Source organism: Panthera leo, chromosome B2 (assembly GCF_018350215.1).
Source record: "Panthera leo isolate Ple1 chromosome B2, P.leo_Ple1_pat1.1, whole genome shotgun sequence".
NCBI classification, from domain to species: domain Eukaryota; kingdom Metazoa; phylum Chordata; class Mammalia; order Carnivora; family Felidae; genus Panthera; species Panthera leo.
The window spans coordinates 35,650,045-35,659,535 of record NC_056683.1 but is presented as its reverse complement, the minus strand read 5'-3'; the positions used below and the strand labels follow the sequence as shown (position 1 = coordinate 35,659,535).

The following is a 9,491-nucleotide window of genomic DNA, read 5'->3' as shown; positions in this document are numbered from 1 at the left end:
CAGCAGCTTCCAATCAGAGAAACAGATGACGAGTATCCAGCTACCTAACCCTGCCTGGGCAGTCGGATTGCTGAGATGAAGCATGCTTAGAGGTAGAGTAAGCCCTTTCTAGGTTAACATAATCAGATGTATATGGGACACCTGCCACTCATTGCAAAGTGCTTCGCAGAGCTAGCTGGCTGCATTCATCTGTGTAATAAAGCCAGAATCTGAAACAAACCCTTTACCCGGTTTCTCAGAGCCCTGTTGTCGAGAACATGCCTTTAATTAGAGCTAGACTACACAGTAATGGGGCTCAGCTATACTGTGGTTTGGTGCTGCAGGCAGAAAAGTCACCATGTGTTTTTCTAGGCAAGCAAAATGTAGATGATGTTTAGTATCAGATATCTCTCCAGGGGAAGAACATACTGTAGCTCAGAGAAATAATGCAAAAGTTTGGGTTAGTTTTTGGTTTGTCTTTTAAAAATAGAACATTCAGATTTTTGTTTATGAGCAGTGCAATAACTGGGATAATTATTTAGGCCTCACAATAGCACATCAGGACATTCAAGGGATGAAGAAACGGAGGCTCAGAGAGATTGACTAACTTGCTCAAGGTCACATAGTTAGTTACAAATGGCAGGACTGGGATTCAAACCCAGCTAGTCTGACTTCCAAATGTTAAGTTTTCTTTTTCTTAGGTCTGTATTTAAGAGCTTACTTTCTTAACCTGTGTTAAGAACATGGTTCTTGAGAAGAACATGGTGTTCTGAAGGGAGAGGCTGTAAGTCACCCTGTGTGCAGGCGGAGGAGGGAATGGTCAGTCTGTGAGATTAGTCTTTGGCAGATGGCCTTCAGGCTCTTCCAGTCAAGATGTTCCTTCTTCAAGGATCTTTGCTCTAATAAGAGTGTTCACTGCAGCATTGTTGTTGTTTTTATTTTTTTTAGCATTGTTTTTTTAAGAGTAAAAAGTGGGATGCACTGATCCATAACAAGCCCAACAGCTCTTGGCAGTCCTACGGCTCATGTCGGTTACCATGGAACCTTGGAAGGTTGCCACCACCACCACTGGGGGCAAGGAGATACAAAAGTGTGAGAACCTCAAAATGAGACAACGTATTTGTAAATACCTAAACCAACCAACCAACCAACAATGCTGTGGTAAGAACCAGATAACTGTACAAACTACACAGTTCATGCTCTGTTTTCTAGCGCCCAAGACAACTTATAAGGATTTCTGTGGCAATGTGAAACATATTTTACTGGAAATGAGGTTGATTTTCTCAAGCTCCCAAATGTAAATGTAAATGGCTATTCATTCAAAGTAATAGTTGCACTGTCTTTTCCTTGAATGGTTGGGAGACCAATTTTATCTTGGATAGTCTGCCTTAGGTTTACTTTTGTGCTGTAGTGTTTTGTGGAATTGAGAGCCTAATTGATTTCATTCTTATTTCAGTGCAGACTGTAGGAACTTCAGATGGAAGTAGTTATGTTATAGATTCTTATGGAACCAGACTTAAAAGACTATCACTAATGAAACATTTAGGAAAATAGTTACAACCATAAATTTATTTACTTATTTATTTAACCATAAATTTTTAAAAAAGAAACACTGACCTTCCTTGATTTTTAAATTTTTAAAATTAAAAAAAAATGTTTATTTTTGACAGAGAGAGAGTGAGCACAAGCAGGGGAGGGACAGAGAGGGAGACAGAGGATCTGAAGCGGGCTCTGCACTGAGAGTGGAGAGCCTGATGTGGGGCTTGAACTCGCTAACTGGGGGATCATGACTTGAGCTGAAGTCAGATCCTGAACCGACTGAGCCACCCAGAGGCCCCTAACCGCTTTGATTTTAAAAGAGAACTCCCAGTACGTGGATTTCCAAACTTTCCTTTTTTCCTTCCTTGCATAACATCTTATGGGTTCTATGGAATTTTTTGTTATTTTTGCTTTGTTGTTTTAAAGTATAGAGTCCGAGATTTATTTAATAGGATTTTGAGAGCTGTATGAAAAAAAAAGGAAGTAAAAGGTTTAAAGCAACCTAGACCAAAAACAGACTGGAAAAACAAACTATGGTACAAACACACAATGCAATAATGGGAAGATATAACTAAGAAACAGCAAGTTCCTCATGTTCTGATATGGAACCATCACAAAGATATATCTGAAAGAAGCAAGGTATACAGAGTGTAGAGTCTCTCTTAATTCACGTGAAAGAAGGGAAAAGACTATGTGTATGTTTGCTTGTACAGTCAGAGATGTCTCGAAAGGTACCTAAGAACTAGTAACACCCATCACCTCAGTGCCGGGAAGTGGTCACTGGGGGGCAAGGGTGACAGGCTTCTCACTTTAGGTCCTTCTGTGCCTTCTGATTTTAAGGTATGTGACCATATTACCTATTCAAAAAATGTATATGTGCACTCTTCTAAAAGTGAATGTGTGAGCTTAAAAAACCAAATATACAAAAATTTATACATGCTCACGCCATCATATAAACAGAACACATGTACACGGGAAAGTCAGTGTTGCAAATCCACATCCCTAGAAAGCTGGTGAGGCAACAGTTACCAATCCTTAATGAAAACACAGGGGTATAAATAAAGCATACAAAGTATGATTCTCCAGGTAGACAGTAAAAAGGGAGAGGAAAATACCTTTCCATCTGGAAGCAAATTGCTGAACGACATAATGCGCAGTTTCATAATCTTACTAGAGAGCTCCTCGTTTCAAATGACTACTCTTCAGCTTCCTGCATCTTCCCTCATTCTCCTCACTGGTAACCAAGGAGACCACAGGTTTTCCTAAGCTTCTATCTCCCAAACATCAAACTAGTTTTCTTTCTGTTTAAAAAGGAGAAGCAGTAAAAGATAAATGATTTTTAATAATAAACAAACAAACAAACAAATAAATAAATAAATAAATAAATAAAATAATACCACGTTCTCATAAAACCATTGCCCTTGTTTTCTGACACCGGGTAAAACAGATTTGGGAAGTGCCTGGCTGGCTCAGTTGGTGGAACATGTCATTCTTGAACTCAGGGTCATAAGTTTGAGCCCCATGTTGGGTGTGGGGTTTACTTAAAAAATATATATAATACTAATAATTAATAAATAAAATAGTTTGGAAACCACTTCTAAACCTCAGCTGAAAGAGGAAACCAGCCCTGTCTCAAAACCAGGTAAACAGTGACCCACCTCTGGAATGAAAAGGAAAAACAACAGTCAGGGCCTTAACAGAGCCCGTCTGCGATGGTCATGATCTTGGGCTTGGCTTCTTATGCTGACATTCACTTGAGTCTATCATCTGATACAGTCACTTTCTTGGTTGCGATTTATGAGCTGCCAGTGTTTACTTGTGAGACTGTGTGGGAGCTGGAAGGGAAGAAGATAAATACACCAAAGCCCAGCTGCACAACTGATAGGCTTTACATTTTATTTCCAGGAAATGACATCTTGTTTTCACAAAGAGGTATGCCATCTTCTCCAAGAGAAGCTGTCTTAGCTTTTAGGGGCAGCCGTAAGGGTACACCCAACCTGTCCAAAACAAATGTCGACAGAGGTGCTTCTGAGGTACCAAAACAGTAACAACAACAATAAATTTAAAAAGCAGAACAGAAATACATAACCCATTCAACGCGCAGTGAAGCCGAGTCTATTGAGTACCCTGAAGCAGTCAGTGCGGTGAGGACCAGTGGCTCTTCAGACAATGGTGGCCGCAAGGCTGGCCGACATGGAGGCTCAGGAGGACTTCCTAACTCAGTCTCTGTCCCACGTGGCTCCATCCCATGCTCTATCTCAGAGCGGCCCAAGACCTGTCCACAGAGAATCCTCTAGACCATCCCAAGCTCCAAGCTCCCACTGCCTGGCAGTCCTTCAAATGCCTCTGGAGCATGGTCTTCAGGACAGTCTCTTTGCTTTGAAGAGAAAGAAAAGAGAATTAAAGGAGGAGCCTGCATTTCCCTGGCCTGGTCTCCCTGCTGCCATGCTCCACCTCTTCCCCACACAGTGAACCAAGAAAACAGACCTCAGAGTACATCACTCTGTTCAGAGCCTGATCCTCATTCGTCCCAAGAGTAAGAGTTCAAGTCCCATTCCTTCCAAAGGCCCCTGAGGTCCTACAAAATCTGTGCTGCTCCACCTCCTAGTCCTCCCCCATCACACGCTCCATTCCAGCCACACCGACAGCTTCGCTGCCCCTCCACCTCCCCAAGTGCACTCCCCACGTGCCACTCTTCCCCATGTGGCAACACGGCTGCTGCCTTCAGGGCTTTACTCTAGTACTGCCTTATTGGTGATGCCTTCCTAGGCTACCTTATCAAAAATGGCAATGCTCTTCCCATCACTCCCTGATCCCTTGCTTTGTTTTTCTCCATAGCACTAATCACATCACACTTATTAGATTTTCACTTCTCTTTCTATTTCTGGAACCTAGAGCAGCTTGGCACAAAGCTGGCCCTCAATGAACATGTGTTGGAGAATGAAGGAATTATATACACAGCACTAGGCAGGGAGAGGTGGGGACAGTGGGGGTGGGAGGGACAATTTACTGCTATTTACTGTTTCTGCTTCCTCAATTCGGGGAAGCAGGGATCCTGGCCTAAGGACACAACAAAGCCACCAAGGAGACTGTCCCCTTCCCTGAGTCTGAGGTCCTAAAGACTTGGTAGGAGGACTGAAAGGATTGTAAAAGTTCCTTTTCTCCACTTGTGGGCAGCCTTAGAGAGCTGAGAGAGCCAAGCAAGACTCTCTTGCATGCAGCTAATGGCCTCACCTAGTAGCTCACAGAAAAATACAGAAGCCACAAAAAAGAAATTCTCTCAAGCAAATTTCCTTGCCCACCCTCCCACATGAAACCCTTCTCTCTAGAAGACAGGATGTACCCTTTCACTTAAAAAAAACTTTTTTTAATGTTTTATTTATTTTTGAGAGAGAAAGAGCGCAAGCAGGGGGTGGGGGCCGAGAGACGGACACAGAATCCGAAGCAGGCTCCAGGCTTCAAGCTGTCAGCACAGAGACCAACATGGGGCTCAAACCCATGAACCGTGAGATCATGACCTGAGCCAAAGTTGGAAGCTTAACAGACCGAGCCACCCAGGCACCCTCCCACTTTTAAAGACTAATCCCCCCATCTGTGCTCTGCATTCCCTACCCTGCCTTCCAAAGAATCTGGCCCTACCCACCATCCCAGGTTCCCAGCATCTCCTTCACAGGCTCAGCAACTGAACACCACACAGAGCTCTCATTTCTTTAAAACAAAACAAAACAAAACAAAACAAAACAAAACAAAACCTTCCTCCTCCAACTGCAGCCTTCTCTTCATGCTGTCCCTATGGTCTTAGTCGTAGCCAAATTTCTTAGAAGACCTGGTCTATCTTACTTTTCTGTTTTCTCTACTCCTTAATCTCACATTCATTCTCCAATTCACTGAAAACTAGCTCTGACCCCACCATTCCTCAAACTTGTACTAAATAAAGTCATCAATGTCCTACATTCCTGCTGCATCCAAAGGGCAATTTTTCATCCTTATGCCTGCTCACTTTTAGCCTCAGCACCTAGCACTTAGTAGAAACTAAGAAGGAAGGGCCGAGAAGAAAGGAAGCAAGGAAGAGATGTTTTTTGGGGGTTGGTTCTGGTTCAGGTTTCATGAGACAAAGGTAAAAGAGGTCCAAACTCTCCAGAGTAGGAAAGCAGAAAGCAGTTAAAGCAGAAGCCCTAGCCAGGAATAGGACATGACAGGTCTTATCAGATTTTTTTCTTTTTTTTAATGTTTATTATTTTTGAGAGAGAGAGTGAGGAAGGGGCAGTGTGAGAGATGGGGACAGAGGATTGGAAGCAGGCTCTGTGCTGACAGCAGACAGTCTGGTGCAGGGCTCAAACTCAAGAATCATGAGATCATAACCTGAGTCGAAGTTGGACGCTTAGCCAGCTGAGTCACCCAGGTGTCCCTGGTCTTATCAGATTTCTTAAGAACGCAGTAGTAGGCAGTTGGGCAACATATATATCCAGCTAGTGCAGAGAAGCTTCAATGGTGATATACCTGATTCTATGATATTCTATGGGAGCGGGAGGAAGAGGCATATTCAGTGACCCCAGTCACTCTCCAAGATCAGTTCACTGAAATCTAAACATGTTCTGTGTTTGGGGCTCCTGGGTAGCTCAGTCAGCTGGGGCTGACTGACTCTTGGTCTCAGCTCAGGTCTTGATCTCAGGTCTTGATCTCAGGTCATGAGTTCAAGCCTCATGTTGGGCTCTGCGCTGGGTGTGAAGCCTACTTAAAAACCAACCAACCAACCAACCAACACGCTCTGTGTTCATCTAGAGTTAAGTGTAGGAACCAAGAAACGCTAAAGGAAAATCTGTTTTGGTTAATGCACTACTCTGTATTTACACAGGTGGTCTATAATAAGAAGTCCCTGAAAGTATTTCTATATAAAGCAAATCATTAAGTTACATGTTCACGGGGAGGGAAGATCCATTTTTTCAGAAAACCAAAATAACTCTATTTTATCATTAAGAAGACACAAAAGCCCAGGAGAAACTTCTGCTGAGGAAAACAGCAATGAATGATCTAAAGTACCTCCTGCTACACCCCTAGAGATGGCCAGAGCTGCTCAATACTTACTTCTTTTGATGCTATAGCGTGTGCTCATGTTCTTCCTCCAGACCCTTTTCCCCAGGTGGACAAGCGCTGGCCAGTAAGCATGTCAGGGGCTCACCAGAGTTCCTAACTCAGTGGGCAGGTAGTCAAGGTCTCTTTGCTCTGGTATGGTATGGTTCCCTCAAACCAGTCGTCTATACATTTGGGGTACAGTGAAGGATTTTTAATTGCATCCGGGAAGGCCACTCTCCTAAACTTTCCCAAGGTTCCTACAGTAAGGTGCTTTTGGTGAAGGGGAGAAGACACTCCATGACAGAGCACTAACGTCAGCAACAGGCTTTTGACCTCTAGAGGGAAGGACACTCAGAAGTCTAAAGGACCATATAGTCAGCAAAAAATCTGAGGTTCTAGGACTTCATGGGCTGCTATTCCACATATTCCAATGAATCCCATAGCTGACTTCTACTAAGATCACATTCCCTTCCCCAACTGGGCGGACAGTTCCTGTGCTGCCCTTGTTGTTTCCAACTATGCATTCAGAGATGCCAATAAGGGTGATGGGGGAGACACCCATCAAAGGACAAGGAGAGGAAAGACAACAGACAAAAGAAGGGAAGGAAAGGAAAAATAAGGGGCAAAAACGGGGGGTGGTGATGGAGAAATAAGAAAAAAGCTTCTAGTAATAATTCTAATTTTGTATCCCATGACAATTTTGCAAAGGGAGAATTTTTAAAAGTCAAAAATTTTAAGAGTTCAGTGTTACACACTATTTGAGTGCATGCATGTGGACACCCCACCCCATGCCAACCTTGTTGAGAGCCGTTTCCCCTAGACAAACTGTTGTAAAGCCAGCCAGGCATGCTGACTACATGCACACGAGTCTCTAGTGGCAGGACTGGGTGGATTAAAAGTACTTGCTAACAAGTATTCTCTCTGGATGAGGTCAACTTGCCAGACACTGTTACTGCCATTCCCACATACTCCTGTATAAGGCTTTTCAGCAACGGGTGATGGGCAATATCAAGGAAAGCGTTCCAAATGGGCAGGCAGATACTGTCTTAAGCGGCTGCCAGTTTCTCCTGTCCTGGGTCTGGATCACCCTCCTCATAGCCTACGGGAAATTGGCAAGAGCCACAGGCCAAGTGGTATGACCTGAGTCTATCTTCCTAGAGACCCTTAACCTCTGGAGGGGCCTCTGTCTCACAGATTCAGGAAAGCTGTGGCCTATACACCTTTCTCCCCACCTCAACATACCTGAAGGCCATGGTGCACTCCCACCAGTAGCCTTGGTTCAATACAACAGCATCAAGGGAGTCAGGGAATTGTAGTCTGAAAAAGCCCCTAGACTGAAAATCACTATTTTAAAGGACCAACAAGATTTTATTTCTAGATAATTTGGTTTCTTCTTTTCTGAGCACAACCCAAAGAAACTGCAAGGGAAAGCTAAAAGTGAGAATGTTAACACTCTGTCAACCAACATTTAACGAGAACAGAACAAATGGAGGAAGGGGAGGAGCCGACAGAAGACTCTGCTCTAGCTCCTCACCAGCTCCAGAGGGAGATCCTCCATAGGGAATGTCAAAAAAATGTCTTCCTTTCAGAAAATCTCATGTCAATATCCCAGAGAGCCACAATTACTCACGTGACAAGCACTTACTAGATGTTTGTTATCTGCCCCAGCTTCAGAGCATCCTTTCTCTAACAGAGGATCTAGTATCCTAATACTCTCCTCATGTCCTCTGTATAATCTGGCCTCACAGAGTTTACAAGGGATCAATGGCTCATCAGTCATGAGGCATCACTTCTCCCATGGGGATATGGAACTAGAAGACAACAAGCAGCCAGGGAGGCCTGGAGTGGGGCTGCCTTGGTGGAATCAGCATACTACGCTGCCACAAGACAGACAGGTTTCCCTCCCTGAATTTGTGATAAGAGCAACCCTTGTCCAGGAGAAAAATAGCCCTACCACAGTGTCAGAACTCTGACAATTATAGGCTTGCCAATCCTGGTTCCCAGATCCTTAGTTTGGTCCTTTTCAAAATTCCCATGCACTGGAGATTAAAGCAGTTTTCAGTTGGTAAGGAAGGTTGGTATTTGAACTAAGAATTTCCTCTAACCCCTACACTGCAGACCAGTGAAGCCACTGATGGCTCTAGCACTTATTTCCCTAAATCGGGACTCAGAGCCTTCTGTCGGTCTCTGGAGAAAACCTCAAAGCTGCACTCCCTGTGGAAACTGAGCCTAGTGCCATCGAGTGCAACAGGGAGGCTGCTTCAGTTTACTGTGTAGGCTCCTAGGTTTACCAAAAAGGCAGACAGGCACCCTCTTTAGCCTTTGGAGGGAAAAGGAGGGTGTGATATAATTTAATGTGCAGAATTAACTCTGTGTGAGGGGAGCCAGAGGTGAGCTTAGGACATAGGGCTCTTCTTTCCCTTTCTAGTACTACATGAAGACATCTACTGTGCTTGCACTTGTGAGAAGAAACCCAATCACTGGTTTGGGGGAAGAAAGTACATGGGTGTCCCCACCCTGACACAGACCCAAGCCAAAGGCTGACCTTGGTTAAATCTGGGTCCCAGGTCACTGCTCCTCTCAGAAAGAGAAGAAAAAAGAAAACTGAAGGCATCTACGACGCCTCGGCAGACACTTCCTAGGTCTTGGCTGTCCTCATGCTGCTCCAGCACCATGTAGCTATTCTGTCATGTATGGGCCACCAGGGGGGCACTGCTATGAACATGTCACTGCTTCTCATGCCTGTGCTTTGTGCTGAAGCCTCTGTTTGGAAAGCTACAGCCCTGGGAACCTCTAAGACTCAGTTCAAGTGACACTACTTCCATGCGGCTGTCTACTGTACCTCTACCTGCCCAGGCCAAACTGTCTGCACCTCTGCAGTGTCCTAGCACCCTCGTGGG

General features: G+C 44.3%; 1 protein-coding gene and 1 pseudogene across 2 annotated transcripts in view; one reads left to right on the top strand and one right to left on the bottom strand.

Annotated features, from left to right (window-relative positions):
* Nucleotides 1-971: 971 nt before the first annotated feature.
* On the top strand, nt 972-3,187 carry LOC122220674 (annotated as a pseudogene).
* A 177-nt stretch (nt 3,188-3,364) lies between these two features.
* RNF8 (ring finger protein 8) overlaps nt 3,365-9,491 on the bottom strand; it is a 32,856-nt gene continuing 26,729 nt past the window's right edge. For both annotated transcript variants that reach the window (XM_042938613.1, XM_042938612.1), the window contains exon 8: nt 3,365-3,895. In XM_042938613.1, the coding sequence (XP_042794547.1) occupies nt 3,812-3,895 (84 nt within the window). In that variant the 3' untranslated portion in view covers nt 3,365-3,811. The remainder of the gene's footprint in view (nt 3,896-9,491) is intronic.